At 45.3% G+C, this 24963-nt stretch overlaps 1 protein-coding gene across 1 annotated transcript in view; it reads right to left on the bottom strand.

Moving 5' to 3' along the window:
* F9 (coagulation factor IX) overlaps positions 1–22771 on the bottom strand; it is a 32493-nt gene extending 9722 nt beyond the window's left edge. Inside the window, exons 1-6 of the mRNA XM_015066499.3 lie at positions 22512–22771; positions 16257–16420; positions 16034–16058; positions 11242–11355; positions 4369–4497; positions 1593–1810 (exon numbers count right to left, since the gene is read on the bottom strand). Of these exons, the coding sequence (XP_014921985.1) occupies positions 1593–1810; positions 4369–4497; positions 11242–11355; positions 16034–16058; positions 16257–16420; positions 22512–22599 (738 nt within the window). The 5' untranslated portion in view covers positions 22600–22771. The remainder of the gene's footprint in view (positions 1–1592; positions 1811–4368; positions 4498–11241; positions 11356–16033; positions 16059–16256; positions 16421–22511) is intronic.
* Between the last annotated feature and the right edge of the window lie 2192 nt (positions 22772–24963).

The raw sequence follows: 24963 nt of genomic DNA, 5'->3' as shown, positions 1-24963 counted from the left end.
GTCTTTTGTTCCAACCACCTATCCATGGAAGTTGGATACATATTGAGAAAGAGAATGCACAAGAACACAAATAGTAAAATTAGATAGATTTAGATCCATGGACATTAAATAGAATGAAAGCATGATTAGAGTTGCTGGATCCAATAGGGGTTGTTCAAGGAAAGGTCAATGTAGAAGGTCAGTCTTATGAAGAGTCATGAAGGACGGTAAAGAAGTGGATGAGGGAAGAGATAGTGGTAGGAGGCCTAAATTGGGGGTAGAGGGGGTGTAAAGGAACATGCAGTGTGTTTTATTGACTGTAAGATCAAGTCCAACAGATATTCTTAAAAGCAAAGCCAAGGTAAAAGAACAGAAAATATAGTCTTGGTCGTGATGGTCTACCACCCTTCAGTACCATCGTCTGCAATGTCTGTCCAATACCTGCCTCCCAGGTATATGTTCAATACATTACACCCATCATATTGGAAAATGCTGAAGAATCCTGAATAGGTACATAGTCTTAGAAAACTCCAGTGGTGTTAAACCTGGGATGATTACGTGATCGTGGCTTAAACTGTTAACCGGTTTGATGACTGAAAAGCCTTTGAAGCTACTGGTTCCTGATGGCAAAAGTTCCAACCTCAGCAGAGAAAATATTTTGGAGTGAAGCATCCTTGAAATAGCCACAGAAGCACATAATTGTGGCTACTAGGGAGTTTTTAGACTAAACTATTATAAGCCATGTCTGATAGAACTTTCCATAATGATGGAAATGGTCTGTATCTGTGCTGTCCAGTACAGGCCAGCCACGTGTGGCTATAGTGCACTCGAAATGTGGCAGTTGTGACTGAGATGAATTTTTAATTTTACTTAATGGTGTTTAGTATATGTGCTGCCGAAGCGAGCACATTACTTAATGGTGTTTAGAGTTCAATAGCTACATGTGGTTAGTAGTTCTGTTATTGGACAGCACAACTTTATATAAGGGCCAGCCTGGCTCCTTGCTTCTGGGGTGGGGGGGAGGGGGTGGGGGGGCTACTTCTTCTCTCAGATGGAATCACTTAGGCTTTAGCTGTAGGGTCAATTGCAAGTTTTGCTACAAATCTAGCTGTTGGACGTTGCCCCGGAAATGTGCACAGGTGATTCTGATGCTGGCACACTTTGAGGCTTCGACCAAGCCCCTGTCACATACCCTAGTTCCAGTAACTCAGTTCTTGCCTTACTCCTTCCTACGTCAGTCCTTTTAAAAACGCCTTCGAAATCAGTGTCTCTAGACCTAGAGACTTTCTCTCGCCACTTTTCCCACGAGCGGAAGTAGCACCCTGAACCCCAAGGCGCACGGCCTCACTCCCAGACCTTGTTGCATGTCTGGAATGCTGCTATGCTATTTCCATGATGTCAGACTCTCCTTGACCTTGTGTGGTAGCTGTCCCTGGACTTCACATTCACTAGCTCCCCACCAGTGAGGGCTTCTTCATATTGCTTAGCACTGAAACTTGCCCAAAGGCTTCCCTCACCCCAGTAGACCTGTCTGGTGTCCTAACGTGAGCCCCCACCTGGCCTGTCCCTTGCCCTCTGGGCTCCAGTTGTGACACACCATTAATATAGAGTACCTGCCAAGGGAATTGACCTGGTTTGGCGGTTTTTCCACCAACAATTCGAGTCAAGTCGTTCAATGGTTGGGTGACGTTGTCCACATTTTTTTCAGCTTCAGCGGAGTTTTCATAGTCCGTAGTGGAATTTTCATAGTCCGTATTGAGAAAAAGAGTTTCAGCGCGGGTGTGCGTCGTAGAAATGTGTGGGACAGAAACTCTCCCGCATGGAAATGGCACTAGAAAAATGGAAAAAAAAAATCAGTGTTCTGATATTTCTCATTGGCAAGCAGAGCGTGTATTACAGAAATCGAGAATGAGGCCCATCCTTGTCACTTCTGAGAAGCAGGCCCATCAATATTTAAAAAAATCTAATCAATGAATATAGTCTCAAACTAAAAGGTTAATTGCATTATTTTCATGGAAAGTTTTCAAACCCTTCATGAAAAGAACATTTGGCTCAGGAATCCATCATCTTTGCGGAAATAGAATAGGTGTTCCAGAATCCGATTTTGTGAGAGTTTTATAAAGTCTTATGACTTTCTGTTGTGTTTCTTTTCTAAAAAGTCTTAGTCCCAAGGCCTGTCCCTAAATCGAATTCTGAGTGGTGCCATGGAACTTTAACTTTAGAATTAGGTACTTGGGACCTCCGCTGCTTTTTGTGAACAGGATTTCTTTTGTAGACTAGAATGCCTTCTAGACTCCAAGGTGGATTTAAGGATCTGCTGGGAAGAAATCATGATTTAATTATCTGGCTTGGTTAAGCGTTAACCAAATAAATTGCTGGGGCACCTGCTTGGCTCAGTCGGAAGGGCATGTGACCCTTGATCTCGGGGTCATGAGCTTGAGCCCACAATGGGTGTAGAGATGACTTAAACTGAAAAAAAAAAAAAAAAAACTTTAACCAAATAAATTGCTAATATGATTATCACAGCCACATCCACCTGGGACCTAGCCACCCTTTTACCTTGGGTCAGTTTATTTCCTAAAGACAGGAAATCGTGTACTGATACATTGGGGACAACCAGAATGGAAATCTGTAGTCAAGCAAAGTCACCTCACATTTGATTTTCATTTCTCACGTTCCTTCTAGCCACATTCCTTATAACAGACATTTCTATAGCAACCAGCTGTAGCAAAGTATCATGAAGACAGCATGTGGTTGGGAAAACAGGAAATTAGTTCAAAATACTTATGTATAAATATAAATCAACAATGGCTGGGGAAAAAGGACCATTACTATTGAAAGGCAGAAAAGCTCATTTTAGGTTTGGCCTACTTTGCTAAAGATAAGGCTATAATCAAATATAACACTGAATAGTAAGAGGTGGTTCTCAATTCTTTTTTTCCTTCTAACGTGGAAGGGCTTATAAGGGTTTAGCTACTATGCCATCTGTCTACACTGGAAGTTAGATTTTGAAGGCTCCCCCCCCCCCCGACTATAAATCATTTTATTTTTAAAACGACTTCAGATTTGAAGGTTAAAACATAGAGATACTCTCCTCTGGAGGTGAGCTAGCTGTGAAGCACTGTATGTGAAGAACCAGGCAGAAGACAGGTGGGTAGGTCCCTGAAGCATTAGAGACTGCCCTTCGTTTTAGTTGCAACAGCATGTATACCCTTGGCTTCTGGTCGTTTCTTTAATTTCCTCTGCCGGGTGCTTTGGTGAGATAGGTATCGAACCCAGTTACAGAGGATTGGTGCATGATTTAATGTACCAATTTAATATCAGGCTTTGAAAATGCAAAAGAAATTATATCTAGTTTGCTTCAAAAAGGCCCCTCATTTATCAACTATAATTGATCCTGCGGAGCCTACTTTTTTTTTTTTTTATTTTTTCTTTAATCAAAGTTCCTCTTGCTTTCATTTTCAGAGGATAGCAATATGAGCGTGGAGTGGAGATGTTCTGAGTACCACCAGTCAGCTGTCAGCGTGGTGGCCCGGTCGACATGACTGGGAAACATTGTTTTGTTCACTGCTGTGGAGATGGACCGTGTGAGTCAGCCTGGCACAACTTGAAACAGATGGTCGTCAGAACCATTCTGATGTCAAGTGCGTAAACTCTGCTCGAGACCCGAGGATGGGAAATGACTTTCTCAGAGTAAGCCAGCCACACCCTGGCAGAGTCCTGCATTACATTCCCCATTCCTTGTGCTAGAAGCCTATCGGTCCATCATTTGTGTACCTTTTTGTGGTCTGGGATTACTATATTAATTTGACTTGGTTAATTACAGATCTATAGAAATCATATAAATTGATTGCTTCATGATATAAAAGTCAGGAAAAAAGTGGGCACAGTGAAGAATTCAGACTGAATACAGCCATAGAATTTCTATTTAAAATGACTATGCAATTTGGAAAATTGTCCCAGCTACTAATCTCTTCTGTGATCTCAAAGGAGAGGGGAGCCTGGGTGGCTCAGTCGGTTGAGCGTCAGACCTCGGCTCAGGTCCTGATCTCACGGTTTGTGAGTTCAGGCCCCCACATCGGGCTCTCTGCTGTCAGCGTGGAGCCAGGTTCAGATCTCTCGGTCCCCACTTCTCTCTGCACCTCCCCCCCCCGCTCATGCGTGCGCGCGCTCTCTCCCTCTCCCACAAATAAAAATGAACATTAAAAAATATATCAGGAAAAGAGTCCACCTATAATTAACAAAACACCAGAATTATTCAAAAAAAAAGAAACAAGTAGAGATTATGAAAGTACATAGGCCAGTTAAAATGCTGAAGGTTCAAATAGAGATTTGGAGAATGCATCCCCCTAGCTTGCAGACAACAACAACGCTTATTTAGATTTTGACCTGCTGGTTCACAGGACTTTTGGTCCTCCGCAAGTTGATATCCGGTAGTACAGGAACAAACCACCTTGTTATCAGCGTCCAATTTACAAAACTGCTTGCACCTGCCATTCTTAATGTTGCACGTTACATCTGAAAGAAAGCCACATCAAAAGTAATAGCGTCAGTTCACATGCATTTCTAAAAAGTACATGAAACTACTCACTCATGTGAAGGTCAGATCTAAGCAGGGGGCGTTCATGGAGAGAAGCTCGGGAGCCTCGAGCTAAGCGTAGAAAGCAAGATACAATTCTTAATAAGGCATCAAAAGGGCAGCAATATATTTGATTTGGCATAAAACTGAAGGTTTGGATATTCTGCTTTCACTAAATCTTGGACTGCAATTAAAAAAAAAAAAAAACAACTGTTTATTAGAGTATAGTCTACATTCAGAGAAATCCCCAAAACCTCGCGGTGAATTTTCACAAAGCGTGTCCACCGGTTTAAACACCCAACGGACCAATGCGTAGGACGCGATCCACATCTCAGAAGCTCTCCTAATGCCGCCTTCTGCACCATTCCTCCTTTCCAAAGGCGCCATCCCCCCCAAATCCTAACAGTGAATTTTGCCTGTTCATGAACTTTATATCGGTAGAAGCTCCCAGTGTGCCCTCCTCTGTGTCTTTTCATTTAATACTTTGTGAGATTCACCCGTGTTCTTTGTACAGCAGTTCATCGACATGCTGTGTCGTATTCCATCGCGCGAATATTACTATCTTCATCCGTTTTACTGTTGATGAATATTCGAGTCGAGTTTCCAGTTTTTGCCTCTTATGTATCATACTGTAACGAATGTGCTCATACGTATCTTTTGGTAATATGCGCACAAACACTGGATGTATACCTATGAGCGCAGTTATTGGATCATCTGTTCAGGTTTAGTAGACACTGCCAAGTGCGTTTTCTAAAATGTGCAAATTTAAATTCCCACCATCGGTGTGTGAGAGTTCCAGTTCTTAGACGAACATAATGCAGGTTTCTTCTCCCACTCTGACTTGCGTTTTTGTCTCAGTGTGTTTTGCTGAATAGAAGTTCATGGTTTTAATAGAATCCAATTTATCTGAGCACACTTGAAGCTGGCCAAGGTGGGTATATCTTAACACAGGAGAATGAAATTGGGTCCCTTAAGGTGGCTCCATGCCAAAGACATTATGTGCTGGCAAGGATGAGCGTTCTGGTGGCCCGCATTCTCTTGACTTTCCTATACAGTCTCCCTTATTCATAGGAAGTGTTGTTCTTTGTTTCTTACAATGCTTTTTGTCTTGGATTCTATTTTGTGTGAGATTAAGATTGCTTCACCAGCTTCTTTTTGTTAGCGTTTACCTAAAAATCTTTTTATATCCCTGTATTTTAGCCTCCTGGTGTAATTTTATTTTAGGTACCTCTCTTGTCAACAGCATACAATTCTATTTTTCACTCCAGCCTGAAAATCTGCCATTAACCCCACTTCACATTCACGCTGATTTTGGGTATCCTTGGCTTAGTCCTGCCATCTTAGTCGGTATTTTTTAACTACTGTGCTTTCCCTTGGTTTCTTTTATGCGATCTCGACCACCGGAAGTAGCATGGTTCAGGGCTGGCTAGCCGAGACCCACTGAGTTCAGAGACGCGGGCTCTGCCCTTGGGCCTATTTCTGTCTCTAGAGCAGCCCAGGAACACGCTGACTAGGAGATCCCTTCCCCCTTCCCTACCTACTCAGCCACGTACAACAGAAACGCTCACTTGTGGGTACGGTTAGACCCTGGAAAGTTTGAAGGCGAGGGACTATACTAGACGCCTCCTGTGTGCCACCTTCCTTCCTCTCAGCCTCATGGGTGTCCTTTCCCAGCACTGAGGCCGTCAGCTCTGCCTTGACTTCCCCTGACCTCACACGGGTGCAGCCTTGAATTGCCTGGGTTCGTATCTGCACTACGGGCCTCTCCCTCTTACCTCGGCTCTTCCCTGTTGAGGCCGAGGCACGGGATGCTGTACGACCTCTCCAGGTGCCCCAGCACGTACAGCCTGGAGATGTGGGGGGAGTTAACACCCCCTCGACTAAACTTTTGACCACTGGGAGACAGGTGCTGATGGGCAAACTCCCATCTTCTCCCCTCTCAGATGGACTAGGCTGAGGCCAGTTCTGTGGCTCCTTGGAAAACAGTCCCAAGAGATCCAGTAATCAGTTGCAGATGAGGAGGGATGACCCTTTCTATTATTGGTTCTCCTTTCCTCCCTGCCTCACCCCCCACCGCCCACCCCCCGTCCCTTACTCTTGTTCTCTAGGATTGCACACCCTAATAAGTAAGCTTGAGTCACAGACTCTTTTTTTTTTTTCTGGAAGAATCCAGTCTAATAGAGTGACTATATGGTTTTGGAGTATATTATGGATTCTTGAGTGACAGATCTAAATTTTCAAATTTATTTTACATGGCTAGCATAGGTTAACATAATAATTTGCTGGTGTTCCTTCCTGACACTTAAGGAATTAAGGGGAGGCAGGGGCGCCTGGGTGGCTCAGTCGGTTGAGTGTCTGACTCTCGATCTCAGCTCGGGTCTTGATTTCAGGGTCATGAGTTCAAGCCCTGTGTTGGGCTCCACATTGGGTGTGGAGCCGAAACAGGAATTAAGGGGAGGCAAATCAGCTGTTGCCAGGGAGGCAAAGGAACCAGCTTGAGCTTTAACCTTTGCTGCCAATAATCCACTAAGTGCATGATCCAAAAAGATGGCACTTGGTCCTTTGTATTTAGTTTTCAAAGACCTTTCTCCTCACTCGTGGTGATTACATCCCTGGCCCTTTTCATGTTATTGGCTATCATTTTGTTGCTACAAAGCAATGCTAAAGTGTTCAGCCAAGTCAAATACCACCTGTAGAAAGTGTTCAGTCAATATGACATTGGGGCAAGTCAACAGAGGTAGGTGGTAGGTGCTGTGGCCTAGTTTGGTTCGGGCCCCGCACAACGGGAATGAATGAACTCCGTGTGGTTTTCCCAGTTCTGCTTCTGTGTCCTTGGCCAAGTGATTAGACCTGTCTACTGTTTTCCTCGTCTGCCATTTTTCTTCATGGCTTGGGTTGTATGTGCAGTGGGAAGTGGTGCTGTCCAATCGGCAGTCTTTTGCTCTCAAATAAAGGACTCAAGATTCTGGAAATAGAATAATAGCTCAAGGAATTCCAGTGGAGACGTCCCTAGTCCAGGATCTAAGGAACCGTTACTATGGGGCTCATTCATCAGTGCTTTATTGAGCATTTAGATGTCAGGCGCTGTGTTGGGTATGGGTTCTCCCTGGTCCCGAGGCTGGTCTCTGTGCCTCTAGACTATCTGTTGAGCCTCTCAACTCATCTGTTCTTTTCACTTCATGGTAGCACGAAGGCCTCTTTCTAATTTTCCTCACGCCTACTGCCAAAGTTATCCTGTCCGGCTTTCTTTTACTCTGCTGCCATCCCCCCTCATATATTCACTCCTGTGAAACCAAAGCTTGGACAAAAGATGTTCTATTTCGCAAGGTTACCATAGCATGTGCTCTTATTCAGCTAAACTCAAGGTGTTTTCTCCATCCCACAGAAATACTCAGTAAATGAGAGTGTGGTGTCTATGATGTGTTCGCAGAGTGAAAAAAGTGTTTATGTTGCTTGTGATTTTGTTTTCCTCTCCATCCTTGCTTACTGTCGGTGGATGCCTCTTACGCTGTTTAGAGGGGACAGGAGTGACCCAAGTTCTTACACACCTTGATCTGTCTGGAAAGGCCTCAGATGTAACGTGTAAATGGGGACACACGGTGGTCATTATTCTAACCAAAGGGACACAACAGCCAATTAATTGTTATTCTTTTAACTAGAAAGCGTGCCCTAAATGTTTGTACTCCTTTCTCTGGAGAGGAGCCTGATGAACAAGGGACAAAGCAAGTAACATGATCTTGAGACAATGGAAATCTCCCTTTTCCCCCCTCTGGAGACAAGGGTGAGGCAAGAAACTCGGGGCCTCGGTTCTCTTATAAACTGTGCCACTTAGCAGCCTCTGAGGTCAGTCTGTGGATCAGTTTGAAGTGACAGCTTAAATGGGAGTTTGTAAATGCTTTTGCTTGCCTCCGGTGTCTGAGATAAAGAGATTTTTGAGAGGATCCCCACTTTGTTTTTGAACCGACTGCGCCGAGAGGATTTTTCTAGACCTTGATCAGGCAGGCTGGGGGAGATCGAGGCTCCCTAGGGGCCAGAGGTGGTGCAGCTGCAGAGCTGTGACCAAAGCAGAATGTGGGGGACCTGAGGCCTGAGACGGTGGCAGCTGTAGACTTAGCACTTCTGCTGTGTGGCCCGTTAGCTTCACGCAGGCGATGGAATGTGTTACAGAAGTTTTGTGCTTACGTTTACATTCCTTGGGGTGGTTCTCCTCCACTAAACTGTCTTTGTTTTGTTTTATTTTATTTTTAAGTTTATTATTTATTTTGAGTGAGAGAGAGAGTGAGCGAGTGAGCTTGGGAAAGGGGGAGAGAGAGAATCCCAAGCAGGCTTTGCACCGTCAGCGCAGAGTCCGATATGGGGCTCAGACTCACAAACTGTGAGATCATGACCGGAGCCGAAACCAAGAGTCGGATGCTCAACCGACTAAGCCACCCAGGCGTCCCTAAAGCGTCTTTATTTTAAACTAAAGACATTTAGGAACACTTAACGCTAGATGCTGTTTTTTTCAAATTGCTCCTTATTTAATTTAATTTAATTTTACTTTCTAAAGTAAGTTCTTGGCCCAACGTGAGGTTGGAACTCAGGACCGTGAGATCAAAAGTTGCACGCTCTACTGACGGGGCCAGCCAGGCACCTCACTAACCACTATTTTCAATTATACTTTACTACAGTGTGCCCTTCATTTTTAACAGAGACTAATTGAGTCATTCATTCCCTCAGCTCCAATGGTTATATTATTTAAGCTGATAATGAGTAACTACTGCAAAGATTTCCGTATGTTTCCATAATAGCAGGATCAGATTTATCTAGGTAAGTCTGAATTTGAAATTAGAACCTTTATATGAAAGCGCTGCGGAGATCGTGAACCACACCCACAGGGATCGGGAGGCTTTGCCCCCCACGCTGGGAAATCTGAGGGGTGGGGGTCCAAGCCAGGGCTATCCGCCTGCATCCACTCTTTTCTTCTCACATGTTTTTGCCCGGCCACCTTTTCCTTTTCTTCTATTCTTTTTTATCTTCTAGCTCTCAAAGGAAGATGATCACTGGAGTTCTCTGTAGTGCTGAAAAGATTCCTAAACGACATTACAGGCGACTTTTTTTTTCTTTCCTTTCTCTGCAGGACAATTGCAGCTGGTGACTTTCATTTTGTTTTATACCTTTTTCATCTGTCTGGCAGGTGGATGGCTAGAAAGTCTTAATAGACTCCTGCTAATTTTCTGCTCTTTGCCCCTAGTCACGTAGGCTGTGCTGTTAAATTCTTTCCCTAGGATTGCATCTCCATTCTTCCAGAGTTTCAGAGTAGAAAGAGGATCTGTCATTAGCGTGGTCTTTCACAACCATAATACCAGTAATCTTGCATCCAGAGATAATAAGCAAGTAGGAGAGGACTTTGGGATTTAATGCTCCAATTGCCAAAACCTCAGCAAAAAAAAAAAAAAAAAAAAAAAAAATTCTAGACTATAAGGAGGAAAGATGCGCAGTGCTCGTAGGTTTGCCATGTAACTCTTTCAGTGTGATCCATGTGGTCAGATTTGGGAGCGAGCTCTGATTTTTGTCAACAAATATAACATGCGAAGCGGTTCGTATGTGCCAAAAAGCGCCTGTTTTGGGGAGAATTGGCCTCCCCGTATCTCAGTTCTGTACTTAATCGACTGCCGCGGCCTATGTTGATAACAGTTTAGTCACGAGCGCAAACAATTTTATGGGTTCGGTTTTCTTTGCGTTTTGTGGCCAGTAGTTAGAAGCATGGGTTTTGGTCAAACTGAAGTTCAAGTTCTGGCTCAACAACCATTTATTGCCTCTATGGTTTTGAGCCGTTTGAGCTGTAGTTTCCTCATCTGCACAGAATGGGGATAATAATGGGACTGACCGCATATGGTTGCATCGAGGGATAATACCAAGTGGGGAGCATCATGACCACATAAGATTAGCTACCAAATAGTATTGCTCTTGCCGTAGTTTCTTGAGTTCGTCCAAGAAACTGTGACTACAGACAAACTGAATGTTTATAAGGTTTGGAAGTATATGACTCATACCCTGGAATATTATTCGGCCTTTTTAAAAAAGGAAACCCTGTCCTATGCGACAGCATGGATGAACCCGGAGGACATTATGCTAAATGAAAGAGGCCAGTCACGGAAGGACAAATACTGCCTGATTCTACTTATCTGAGGTGTCTAAAAACAGTCAAACACAGAAACAGAGACTACAATTGTGCCTGCCAGGGGCTGAGGGAAGGGGAAAATGGGGAGCTGCTGTCCAGTGGGTATAAAGTTTGAGTTCTGCAAGCTGAGTGAGTTCTAGAGATGTGCTTGCAGTACAGCACGGTGTCTAGTTCTTTACTGCAATAAGAGCACGTTTTTCAGAGAAACTTCTACATAAATATTACATTTTCCAGTTTCATCTGGTTCCACAGGCAAACATGGAACCATGAGTAATCAAAAAAGAGTTACTTACCGGGGCGCCTGGGTGGCTCAGTCAGTTAAGCGTGTGACTTCGGCTCGGGTCGTGATCTCATAGCTCGTACGTGGGTTCGAGCCCCGCGCCGGGCTCTGTGCTGCCAGCTCAGAGCCCGGATCCCGCTTCGGATTCTGTGTCTCCCTCTCTCTCTGCCCCTCCCTGCTCGCGTTCTGTCTGTCTGTCTCTCTCAAAAATAAATAAACGTTAAGAAAAAAGTTACTTACCTAACTCACAGTTCTTCCCTTCAAATCCAGTCTGACACCAGCATTCATAGGAATTAATGTCATCCTTGCATATGCCGCCATTCAAACAGGGATTGGACTCACATTGATCTCCATCTTTGAAATAGGTTAAGATAAAGTTGAGTTAGCAAATAAACCGCTTAGAATGCCTCCTTGCACAGACTCGTGGGGAGGGGAGCCTGGTTTTAGGGTCAGGACTGCTGATCCTGCTCCTTGTGGGATGACCCTGTCTTCCTGAGTTCCTAAAAACAACCCAAACAGAGGTTCCCCGGCTAATACCGTCCTAGGAAATGGCTCTGGGGCAGCCATGCTCGTAGTTGATGCAACCCAAGGGACGAGGAAGAGGGGGAAGAAGGTCTGAGGTTAGAAATGGACTGTGCGAGCATAGAGAGAGAAGGGTTTTCATTCCTTTCTTGTAGAACGATGGCAAGTGAATTCTAAATCAAGTGACATCACTTCAACCATTATTATCTCTGTGTCATTCAGGGCCCACTATCAAAGGTCTTGCCGAACACACCGAGCATGGTAGCATATGGTATTTGCAACTCAAGGAACCGGCAGCCTAAGCTTGGAGCAAATGCATCTACTTCCTTGTGTTATCCTTTCACTTTTTGTAAAACATTGTAGCAGGCAGTAGTGGTTCAAAACCTTGGAAGAGATGCCGGGAGCATCTCTCGCTGCTTAAAGATATTCTGCTGTCTGTGAAGTGGTCCCAAACGGTCTAGGTCAAGTGGGAAGCAGCTTTTTTATTTATTTATCTGTTTTTAAGTTTTTTAAAGTGGTAATTCTTTACCACTTTAAAACAAAATTAAAAAACAAATTAAAAACAAATTTAAAACAAATTTAAACAAATTAAACAATTTTACAATCTATTTTTAAGTTTTTATCTATTTTTAAGGTTTTTAATCTATTTTATCTATTTAATCTATTTTTTTAAACTATTTTATCTATTTTTAAGTTTTTTAAAGTGGTAATTCTTTACCACTTTAAAACAAAATTAAAAAACAAATTAAAAACATTTAAAAAAATTTAAACAAATTAAACAAATTTTAACAAATTAAAAACAAATTAAAAAAAATTTTTTTTATTACGTTTATTTATTTTTGATAGAGACAGAGCACAAGTTAGGGGAGGGGCAGAGAGAGAGGGAGACACAGAACCCGAAGCAGGCTCCAGGCTCCGAGCTGTCAGCACAGACCCCAACGCGGGGCTCGAACCCACGAGCCGCGAGATCATGACCTGAGCCGAAGTCGGACGCTCAACCGACGGAGCCACCCAGGCACCCCTAAAACCAAATTTTTAAGTTTCTATTTTAATTTCAGTCAGTCGACATAGAGCATCCTATCGGTTTCAGGTGAGAAACAACTTTTAATACAAAGAATTAAAAATGAAAAGGTCTGAAAAGAGCTGAAGATCTGCTTTATTTATGTAGCGATGGGCTGTGTGTCCTGTCCGCCCTTCCTGAAGTTTGTACCTTCCCAGAGTCCTCGAGAGCCTTTGAAGACACCGGTGGAAAGAAAACAGGAGGAAAGAATCGGCAAGAGGGGAAGGGTCAGGATGAGAAGGGAGCCTTTCAGTCTGGTTTCTGAACGCTCCGGCTCCATCCACACTTCTAAGGAAGCTTCGGGAGAAAGGGATGAATAGAACCAGAGGGGAGACGGGTACACGCTTTGAGCTAAGAGAAACAGCCCGGAAGAAAACAATAGGAGCTAGATCTGCAAGAGGAAGAGGTAAAAGCTGACCTCAGAATGAAAGAAAGAAGAAGAGGGCAGCAAAAGAGGCATTTCTCGTTGTCAGTCATACTCAAGAGCCAAACTCCCTGCCACCTAGCCTGTCCGTGTGCCTGCCCTAGGGAGGACGGCGGCGCATCTGTCGTGCTCCCAGTCACTGTGTATCCGGGTCCTGTCGACCCGGGGTTCCTCTCCCTTTTTCAGAAATAGTCCCTTCTCTGGGAAGGCTGCTTGCCGTAAAGATTAGACCTTGTCCCCTCTGCCCCTTGATCCAATGTGCTTTTGCACAGCTAGTTCAATTTGTTCCAATGCTCTGAAAACAAAATACGTTATCTCTGGTTTATTATTATTGATGTTTGAACTGGTCTAAAAAACGAGCTACATTTGCGCTTTATATTATAGACCAACGGGTCTGAATTATTTAGGATGTTTCACTGAAAGGGTCTGGGCTTGCAGCCAGCGACGCAGCAACTCATTTGCTGAGACATATCTTTAAACCGAGTGTCATTTTATCCCGCATTTAGTCCTCCTTCGGGTGCTTGCCTGCGTGTACCCTGGGCTCGGGCAAAGCCACGGACGGGAGGGGTCAAAGACAACAAGGGACAAGATCTTGCCAAGCGAGAGATTCCCGTTTAAGGCTACTAGGTGGTGGTTTAATGAATAACTGCATTCAGATTTCAAGGCCGGGAGGGGTGATTGTGAAAGAGAAAGGCTTGCACGTTAGGGAATTTGGGTTCTTTTCTGGGCTCTGTGCCCACCCCCACCCCAGCTGGGTGACCTTTAGGCAAGTCTCTTAGCCTCCCTAAGCCTCAGCATCCTCCGTAAAATGAGGCGAATAATGCTTTGCTCACAGAGTCGGTGTGAGGATTAAATAGGACAGGCACGCTGTAGACTGTAAGGTGCTTGACCCATGCTAGCTAATGTGCTCGGACATCTTTCTGCTCCAACCGGGCCCTGTCCGGGGTGAGTTGATAGCAGAGAATAAAGCAGGCGAGTGAGGGCCCTGCGCCCCGCAGTCTGTAAAAGCCCGCCTGGTGAGAAATAGCATCGGCTGTTTCCTGCTGCAAGCGAAAGACGGCATGGCGTTTTGGTTTTCTCTTTGCTTTTTTGTTCTTGTTTTTGGCGGACGAAGCGGTAGGGACAGAGTCGCGCCTCTGACGTTTCTGAGATAATCTTGGCCCCAGATACAGTAAACAGTGCGGCCTGTGACCTAGAAGGCAGGGGCCCGTCTTCAAAATGCGGTGCGGTGCTTGCGAGGTTTGGGCCAACCCTGCGGGGGGGTGGAATGAGCGAAGAAGCGGTCGTGGGGGTTTAAGTACAGCCAGGGGTTTGGGGGCGGGGGAAGGGAAGTAGAAATTGATTTGCTTTAAATGTTTCTCACAGGGCACCTGGGCGGCTCCGTCGGTGAAGTGTCTGACTCTTGGTTTCGACTCAGATCTCATGGTGTGTGCGTCCAAGCCCCACGTCAGGCTCTGTGCTGACAGCGCAGAGCCTGCTCGGGATTCTCTCTTTCTCCCCCCCTCTCTCTGCCCCTTCAGCGCTTGCTCTGTCTCTCTCAAAACAAATAAATAAACTTAAAAAACTACATGTCCCAAGCAAGGGGCACTTGGATGGCTCAAGTCAGTGGAGCATGCGACTCTTGATCTCCGGGTTGTGGGTTCGAGCCTCACGTTGGGTTGTAGAGATTACTTAAGAATAGATTCATTACTAACAAGGAAAGGCAAAGTGAACGTAATAGAGTGCACCTCGTCCTTCCTCACGATTTAAAAACAAAAGTGGACGGGGCACCTGGCTGGCTCAGCCGGTTAGATCACGTGTCTCTTGATCTCAGGGTTGCGGGTTCAAGCCCCATGTCGGGTGTAGAGACTACTTAGAAAATCATCTTCAAAAAATAAAAACAAAAGCGGAGACATTATGAGTTACCAGCCTATGAATAAGTCTAATAGTGTCCCCAGAACAGCAACTGGAAAATAGAATTAGATCTCAAAGTGTTGGAAACTCTGTGAATTTGCTCTCTAGGTTTTATCCGTGCAGACAGATATGTCAACCTGTGGGGCTCACGCTGCCTCAGAATCTTGCTGCTGGATTCTACGTGAGTTTGCGAAGCTCAGTTGTCATGAAAGTTTGGCTTTTCCTCTTTTTGGTCGACCCATTCAACAAATATTTACTCAGCGCTTCTGTACCGGGAGTACGTCCGTAAACAAAACACTTGGACGCCCCCGCCAACGGGAAGCTTACATTCTCACGAGGTGGGGAAAATAGATAATAAGTGGCACAAATAAGAACATTATATGTTACCTCAGATGGTGAACAGTGCTACGAAAAATAATAGAGCAGGATGCGGTTGGTAGGTGATGGGGTTATGGGGAGGCGGCTGAAGTACTAATAGATGATCAAGGTGGGCTTCATGGAGATGGTGACGCTCGGGTGAAGAGCTGAAAGAGGGGAGGGAGCGCGCCTAGGGGAACCTGGCGGAAGAGAACCTGGCACCATAAAGGAACAGCCGGATCAAAGGCCAAAGCCAAAGCATTCCCGCAGCATTTCCGGGGTGTGCAGGGAGCCGCAGGGAGGCCAGGATGGCTGGGGAACACCCCCTTCTCCCCCCTACTTCCCACTGTGTGTGAGGAGGTGAGCAGGAGGAGAGGGTCCCAGGGCCAGTGGAAAGGGAGGGCCGGGACCATCACGGGGAGCCTTGGGGGCCATCACAAGGAGGAGGATTTGTACTAGACAATACACATCTCAGTCCGTCAGCATTCTCACGTTCTCTGCTGAAGACTGCGAACTCTGATTCAGTCCCCAGACAAAGGAACCTGAGTTTCCTCCTTCCGGCCGCCATGTTTTGAAAGCCCTGGGGAGGAGTGAGCTTATCTGCCCGCTGATCCCTCCCATGCTGGCATAAACCTGTCATGTATCACCGTTGGGTCTTGAGTAAAAGAGTTGGACGCTTTGGACGGAGTCTAATATACTGTCTGTTTACACAGAGAAAAGAAACGTAATTCTCAAATGTTTCGTGTCCCAGCCAGAGGAAAAAATTAATTGCTTACCAACATACTGCTTCCAAAATTCAGTCTATAAAGAAAAAGAGGACAAGTTAATGGCAGTACTTAAAATGTTTTGGATTTGATTGCTTCCCTTCTGTAACATTTGTCATACATCTATGTGTGTAGCTATTTAAAAATTTCAGAGAGAGGGTTCTTTTTTTTCTTCTTTTTCTTTTTAGGTTTTCTGTTCTTAGCATCTGAAGTATGTTACGTGGAAAATACTCACGGTTTTTTCAGTGTTTTCAAAAACTTCTCGTGCTTCTTCAAAGCTACACTTTTCTTCCATACATTCTCTCTCAAGGTTCCCTTGAACAAACTCTTCCAGTTTGCCTGAATTATACCTCTTGGGCCGGCGCAGAATTTTCGTGGCATCTTCATGATCAAGAAAAACTGCAATTTAAAAGAACTGTTCTTTAGCTTTAGGAAAAAGAAAGCATCGTGAAAATTAAATACATCTCTTAAGAAGGGCTTTGTTTTTAATCCAAGGAATCCCAAAGCCAATTTATCTTTGGGGCCTAGAGCCAAAAATCTATGATGTCCTCACAGCACTGTATACACACGGAGCTTTAGGAATTAAAATTCGATTTGGCTTTTCGTCAAGAGAGCTCCAGTAATGAACGGTCAGATTTTCAATTGTATTTGGATTTACTTTGGATGAAAAAAGAAAGTTCTCAAATAAACAGTTAACTTCACACTTGGTCATCGTTTGAAAATAGCTAATTGCAGATCCGTGCAAGGTGATCCATCACCCTGGCCGGGCTGTGTTTTCAGGATGCGGTTGCCCAAGTGACTTTGCAGCAAATTTCTCTGGGAAAAACAGAAGCCTGATTGTGGGCCCGCTGCACATGCAACCCCAGTGTCTCTCACTAGATGTTAAAGAAAAACCATCGCACTAATTTGTTTATTTCCAGACTCACAACACCGTCGGTTGGCACGTGTTACGGGAATTACAGTGACAAGTCTGTCTCTGGGATTCAGGATGTGCCTGCCTGTGGGGCAGTCCTGAACTCTGGAGGATTGAGGTCTCTAACCTATTTGTCTCCTTCCGTCCCTCCCTCCCCACACTCACTCACTCACTCTCTCTCTCTCTCTCTGTCTCTTTGTCTCTGTCTCTCTAGATAGATATAGAAAACATATCCATCTCTATCATTTTTTTAAAGTTTATTTATTTATTTTGAGAGTGAGATAAGGTGCGAGCAGGGGAGGGGCAGGGAGGGAAGGAGAGACAGCATCCCAAGCAGGCTCTGTGCTGTGAGCACGGAGCCCGATGCCGGGCTCCGACTCCCAAACCGTGCCATCACGACCGGAGCCGGAATCGGATGCTTAACCGACTGAGCCACCCAGGTGCCCCTTCACGTCTATTATTAATAACAGGAACTTGAGAAGTTGCCGGAGTTGTTCCTTTCTTCGAGGGACCGATCCCATGTCAACAGGACCAAGTGCTTACAAGATGAACTTTCCAGGCATTTTGGGACTGCTTGCTCATGAATTCAAAGAAAAGGAAGGAAGGAAGGAAGGAAGGAAGGAAGGAAGGAAGGAAGGAAGGAAGGACCAACTAAACCATATTCCCTTAGTTTCCCTGCAGCTGGTCACTTTACGGACACTTCTAGTCCCTCGGCAACCTCGCTTTTTCTGTGGCTCTGTGAGTCCTCTGGGGCGTCGCTTGTTTCCCTGGATGCAGCAGACTCTTCCTCTCCAACCCTTGCCAACTTTCTCGGTTCCCTTCGCTCCCTCTTCTGTGCCTCGGGATCCTGTGGTTCCCCGCCGCCAGATCAGTGCGGCCACCTGCACATCTTGCCTTCCGAGGCAGCCCGGGCGCCGTGGGAGAAAGCCACCCACTGCCGCCACCCAGCCTTGCCCAGCGGGCCCTCCTCTCTGCCTGGCGATCCGTTTGCTTGGCCCCGGGCGCCCCTACCATGGCCTCTGGGTCTGCGTCCAATTTCAGCGTGGGCCGGGCGGAGAAACAGGGGTTTGCAGCCAGGTCCGACCCACCCGGATGTGAGTCCCGTGTCGACCACCCGTCGGCCGGGGGGACGCCAGGCGAGTGACGTGAGCGCCGAAGCTTTACCTCGGCCAAGTGCAAAACGGGTACGGCAGTCGTACGATAGGAACATTGAGCTCACGGTGTTGTGGGACGGGGATCGGTGAGCGGATACGCGTGCGCAGCACGTGGCGGACGCGGGCTGTGCCCTCTTTCTCCCCGCTCCTCTCGTGCTGGCCTGCCTTCCTGTTGCTTGATTCCCTTTGTAGCTCCTTGGTGCCCTTTTCTGGGGCTCTTTCCCTTCTTTGCTCCCATGCGTATCCTGAAATGACTCCTGTCGGGATCGGCAGTGACCTCCTGAAGGGTAAGTTTGAGTCCACGCATTTCTTGACCGCCCCGTAACATTTCTAATGCTTTGTCTCTCTTACTTCATGGTTCTCTTTCCACGAGGCCACCCCATTCTGGTTCTTCTCTTTGCTGTAACTCCTGTTACTCATCCACCACTCGAATCAATTCACTCCCCTTTGCCTGCCTGCCCCTTAAATGTCCAGAGTTCTCCCAGGTTCCTGCCTCAGGCTTTTCATGCCATTCGACTCTACCAGGGCTGGGACTCGGGCAAGGTACCCGAGTCATCTGGGGCACAGAACTTAAGGAGACGCTCTCTCTCGGTGTGTGCAAGTACATTTATGCTCTGTGTGCCTTGATTGCCTCACCCTAGTCCAGCCCTGACTCTTTGAACACTATTTTCTTTTTCTTTTTTTAAAGTTTATTTATTTTGAGAGAGAGAGAGAGAGAGAGACTCCCAAGTAGGTCCCGTGCTTTTAGCGTGGAGCCTGACATGGGGCTCGAACCTACGAACTATGAGATCATGACCTGAGCTGAAACCGAGAGCCGGCTACTTAACCGACTGAGCCCCCCAGGCGCCCCTCAACACCATTTTCTGAGCGCTCACTGCAGTCAGGCGCTGTGCTCGATACCACATTATCCGTGCTCCCTCCCTGGATCCTCACACACGGTTGTAAGTGCGGTTTCTACAACGGTGGGCTCCGTTTTTTTGTTTTGTTTTTTTCCATTTTAATTTTTTTTGATGTTTATTTATTATTGAGAAACAGAGCATGAGGCAGAGAGAAGGGGAGACAGAGAATCCGAAGCAGGTTCCAGGCCCTGAGCTGTCAGCACAGAGCCCGACGCGGGGCTCGAACTCACGAACCGCAAGATCATGACCTGAGCTGAAGTCGGACGCTTAACCCCATGAGCCACCCAGGCGCCCCGACAACGACGGGCTCCAAATAGCCATCTCTAGTCAGATATATCTTCTGAATTCCAGATCATCTTCCCAGCTCCCTAACTGTACATTGTCATGCGACGAATCAGAGCTGATGATTATCTAATGCTTCTGCAGTGCTGGACGTGATGCTCTGTGCTTTGCAGCCATCATTTCATTCCATCCTCACAGCAGCCCCATTTCATTCCATCCTCACAGCAGCCCCATGAGATTGATCCCGACATCTCATTTTTGTAAAGGAGGAAAATGGAGGTTCACAGAGGTTTAAGTAATTGGCCCTGGGTAACGCACTGAAGTGTCAGAACCAGGGTTTAGACTTTGGCAGTCAGACTGCCCAGTCCACACTCAGAGGTACCACTCTGTGTCCTGGAATCACATCAGACGCCCCAGATGTGTACTCCACACTTGTCTGAACCTGTTCCCCTTCCACAGCCAGAGGGGTAAAAGCCCTGTCCTTCCTACGTCCTGGATGTCCCCTGATTTCCTTTCCTTCTTCTCTGCACAACTAATGTCCAGGCTCCGGCCCCTCATGCCTTCCCAGGATGATTGCAGTGGCCTCAAGACGGTCACTCCGTGTCTCGCCACCCCTTCCTCCAACAGTTCACTAGAATGTTGCCAGACTCATGATAGGTGATGGCGCCTAAAGAGTGCACTTGTCGTGGTGAACACCAAGTAATGTAGAAAATTGCTGAATCACTATATTGTACACCTGAAACTAATGTAACACTCTATGTTAACTACACGGGAATGAAAATGAAAAATGCAATAAGAAAAAAATGATAAAAATGTTGCCAGACCGAGCATTCTAGATCAGCCATCATCAGTGCCATTCACGTTTCCACGTCCGTTGACCCGACAGTTGGGCTCTGTTGTCCAAACTCCTTAGTTTCAGGCCTTTGTTATCTGGTGACCTGACCCTGTCTAGCTATCCTACCTCGCTTGTCATATTTAATATTCACAACACCCTGAGTTCCTGAAAGACCTCACATTCTTTGTGGATCTGGATCTTTGCACGGGAGTGAGTCTCTTTGCGTAGGATGCCCTAGATCAGACATTAAAGGACAGTGAACCTACTCCTCTTTTAAGATCCAGCCCCAAATACTGTCTCTGTGCCGAGTGTTTCCCCAGTTAATGTATCCCTTTGTGCTCCTGGTACACATGTTGTCACGTTACATTGAAATCTCTCACCTGACCTCACGATACTTTAGGTCCAAGAGGGAGTCCAGATGATCCCTGCGCCCCTAATACCTCACCCCAGTACCTGGCACCGTGGTCACTCAGTCTTGTGAAGTTCTGCAAAGCATCTGGACCGAGGCTGTCTTTCTTTCATTCATTCATTTCATGCATTCGTTCTGAATGAAAGACCCCTTCAGTCCGTATACGTTACAAAATCGAATTAGTTCTGCAGAACGGGTTTGATTTCAAAATTCTAAACTGATGCAAATAATGCCTAATGGCAGCAGTCATGAAAATGTAACATCTCCGTAAGTCATTGATAGAAACAGCTCTTAGAAGCCAGTGACCGCTTAACAGCAGAAGACAGTGCTGCATTAGAACTGTCCATCCTTTGGGAAATTCCCTCGGCTCTCTCCTCCAGGGCCTGTTATCTCTGACTGCAGTGACTCCAGAATCACACTGCCTTTCTACACAATTGTTTGACGGTCATATATTTAGCCTCTCTTCAGCTTTATGTCTTCTAGCCATTATTTCCCCAGCTCTGAAATCCTACTCCCCGTCCCCGCTCCATACCTATCCTTTTTTCTCCCCCAACATCTGAGGTCTTCAAGGGAGCAGTAGCCTTCCAGAAACCTCCGTTATCTCACCACTTATCTTGAAGGAAGGGCTTGGATCTTTTGTGGTCCTAGATCTCACACTGATGAGCTACGTGTAAAGACTTAGCCTTATGTCCCACTTGGTGAATTTTCCAGCTAAATTTCTTCACTGTACCCACTTTGCCAGTTTGATTTAACCTTTGCCTTCTCGTACCATCATTTCTGCATTTCAGTGTGCCATCATGTCTGGAGTGGGAAGCACGGGGCCAGTCTGCTTTCTGGGGACCCTTGGGGTTGGCACCCTGATCCCGGCACTGTCAGCTGCTAGATTTGATTATAGTGGGTTGACAAGTAAGGGTGATAAATGTTTCCTGTGAGAACACGCCGTTTGCCTAGATGGGGTAATTCCTTCCCTGTGTGCCTGCCTTTGGGAAGTGCATAAAGTCATTGAAGTTGAGGGGCGCCTGGGTGGCTCAGTCTGGGTGACTTCAGCTCAGGTCATGATCTCACGGTCCATGAGTTCGGGTCCCACGTCGGGCTCTGTGCTGACAGCTCAGAGCCTGGAGCCTGCTTCCGATTCTGGGCTCCCTCTCTCTCTGTCCCTCCCCTGCTTGCATGCAATCTCTATCTGTCTGTCTCTCTCTTAAAAGTAAATAGACATTAAAAAAAATTTAAAAAGTCACTGAAGTTGTGAAAAAACCAAGCGATATGCATCGCATTCACTCTGTTCCCACTCCTTATGTCAGTCTTGGACTCGTTTTGCTCAAGTGAGTATTGGGTTTCCCCCTGTATTAACTCCGAGATGTTTAGAAGCAGAGACAAAAGAATTGCTCCTAATCCATGAAAAAGTTTAGGGATAAATAACAACTTAGTAACGAAGACTTCGTTTTAAGTAACACTTAAAATTGGAAGTGTATGAGTTTATGGATATTTAAAGCCACAAGCCTGCCGCATTTTATAGTTCTAACATTTTGAACTGTACCAGATATCTTAAAAATCAAGCTCTTTCTGTGAATAAAACCATTGTGGCTTTCATGTGTCCCATTTTGATCTCAAAGTGGTGAGTGAAAAAAAAAAACAAAACCACATGACAGAGTTAATGTGTTTCATAGTCTGCTGTTTCCTGGTTAAAACGTTTTCCCACTTTTATTTTTCTTTAACCCAGGAGATGGCTGTTTTCAAAGCAAATTTACCTGGCCAAATCATAAGGCTAACAGTGTCCGTTAAAAAAGAAAACAGTACCATAGGCATTGTAAATCTAGTTTTCGCCATTAAGAAGACACCGATACTAGAGAACTGGTACTTACCAACTCACATGCTGATGACTGGGATCGTAAACGTTGCTGTCAAATCCTGTAATCACTGTTTAGTGGAAAAGATAGCACCAGACACTTCTATATCTAAAAGACAAGCATACAGTGTATCTTGAAAAAGGAAACCAACCTGTACAGTCAGCACCGAGTAGATATCCTAAAAGGCAGATGGTGATGAGGCCCGGTGGTTCTGCCATGATCATGTTCAGGCACCGCATAACCTTTGCCGACAGATTGTGCAAGTAGCAAGGTTGACCAATTGTTCCAAAGTACAAGCTGAGCTGTATTTACTTCTGGGAAACAGTGTCCATCTCCCCCAGTGGGTCTTTGGGCGATTTCCAGTGGCTTCTTGGGTTAAGTGAAGAGTATAGGCAGTGTCAATCTTTAAACTTCACCTCTGATTCTGTGGACTTCTACCGCAGTGGCTGATGGGAGACTGAAGCAGGAAATGACACATCATTAGAATGGGGTGGGGGGGGGGGTGGTGGTGCAGCGGGTACAATGGCTGGAGTGGCCGTGGCAGCAAACTTCATCAGTGGATCCATGTTTATCCTCGTCAGGGAGCACTAATGGCATATGGTTTAAAAGTAAAGAGAGACAACGAAGTCATTTGGTTACCTACCTTAAAACTCACTGCTCACATACGTTGGGCCGCTTGGTAGATTCTTAGTATGTTCCTTCTCACGACGACTCAACTTTCTTGTGCCATGTACCCAAGGTGAAATGTAAGGACCCTACTCAGAACACACGTATGTATGTGTGTGTATGTGTGCGTATATACTTACATATTTCTATGATACGATGGACGAGTAGTAGTATATAATAGTTTTAGGTTGTGTTAATATGTCCTACCACTTCACATACAATACAAAAAATCGACGTATACCAACATTTACCTATCATTCTTTGTGCTGTTGTTGTGATACATTTTATTTGTACATGTTATAAACTCTACGTGATATGATTCTGCTTTAAGCAGTCAGCCTTTCAAAGAAATTTAAAAATGAGAAGAAGTAGTTTCTATTTAGCCACATATTTACCATTATGAAATTCATTTCTTTGTTTAGATCCAAGTTATAATTTTTCATCACTTTGAATACTCCAACAATTTTGATAGTGTAGGGCTTCTTATGATGAATTTCCCCCGCTTTTGTTTGAAAATGTCTCCATTTTACCTTCATTAAAAAAAATGTTTTTTGAAGTTTATTTATTTTTGAGAGAGACAGAGACAGAATGCGAGTGGGTCACGGGCAGAGAGAGAGAGGGAGACACAGAATCCGAAGCAGGCTCCAGGCTCCGAGCTGTCAGCACAGAGCCTGACGCGGGGCTCGAACCCACCAGCTGTGAGATCACGACCTGAGCCGAAGTCAGACGCTCAACCGACTGAGCCACCCAGGTACCCTTAGGGTCACAGGAAATTGTAAAAACACTTCAGCGAGGTCTCGTATACCTTTCACCCAGTTACTCCCAATGTTTATATCTCACATCAATGTAGTATAACATCAAAACCAGGTAATGGATGTTGGCATAATGTGTGTGTGTAATTCTACGTAATTTTATCATGTGTAGATTTATGTAACCACCACTGTGGTCCGGGTGCAGAACAGTTCTATCACCACAAAGATCTCTCTTGTGCTACTATTTTATAATCACACCCACCTCCTTCCTCCCAATTATTCCTAACCCCTGGCACTACTAATCAGTGTTCAGCCTCTGTGATGAGAATGTTGTATAAATAGGCACAGAGTATGTGAGCTTTTGACACTGGCGGTTTTCATTGAGCGCAGTGCGTTTGAGATCCATCTAGGTTGCTACATGTTTCAATAGTCGGTTCCTTTTTGTTGCTGCGAAGTATTCCATGATGTGGATGTACCACAAATTGTTTATTCACCTACTGAGGAACATTTCGATGGTTTCCAGGTTTTGCTATCGTAATAATGTGCTATAAACTTAAATGTACAGGTTTCTGTGTGGATGTAACTTTTTAATTTCCCTGGGATAAATGCCCAGCAATGCAGTTTCTGGGTCATATGGTATGTTTAAGCTAAAGTTGAATGTTAAGCTTTTAAATACACTGCCACCCTGGGGCGCCTGGGTGGCCCAGTCAGTTAAGCCGCTGACTTCGGCCTAGGTCATGATCTCGCGATTCGTTGAGTTCGAGCCCTGTGTCGGGCTGTGTACCGACAGCTGGGATCCTGGAGCCTGCTTCGGATTCTGTGTCTCCCTCCCTCTCAGCCCCTCCCCTGCTCATGCTCTGTCTCTCTCTGTCTCTCAAAAATAAATAAATGTTAAATAAACTGCTATACTGTTTTCCAAAACAGATTGCCACGTCTACATTCCCACCAACAATGGGTGAATGATCCAGTTTCTAGGCATCCTTGCCAGCATTTGGTATTGTCACTGTTTTTTGTTTTTTGTTTTTTTTTTACTTTAGACACTTTCATAGGTGTGTTGTGATAGCTCACTGTGTTTTAATTTGCATTTCCCTAATGGTTCGTGATGTTGAACACCTTATAACTTACTATCTGTATATCCTCTTCAGTGAAATGTATGTTCATTGTTTGATTTCTTGTTCAATTTTA

Source organism: Acinonyx jubatus, chromosome X (assembly GCF_027475565.1).
Source record: "Acinonyx jubatus isolate Ajub_Pintada_27869175 chromosome X, VMU_Ajub_asm_v1.0, whole genome shotgun sequence".
Lineage (NCBI taxonomy): Eukaryota > Metazoa > Chordata > Mammalia > Carnivora > Felidae > Acinonyx > Acinonyx jubatus.
The sequence above is the reverse complement of the archived record's forward strand: the minus strand, read 5'-3'. Positions and strand labels throughout refer to the sequence as shown.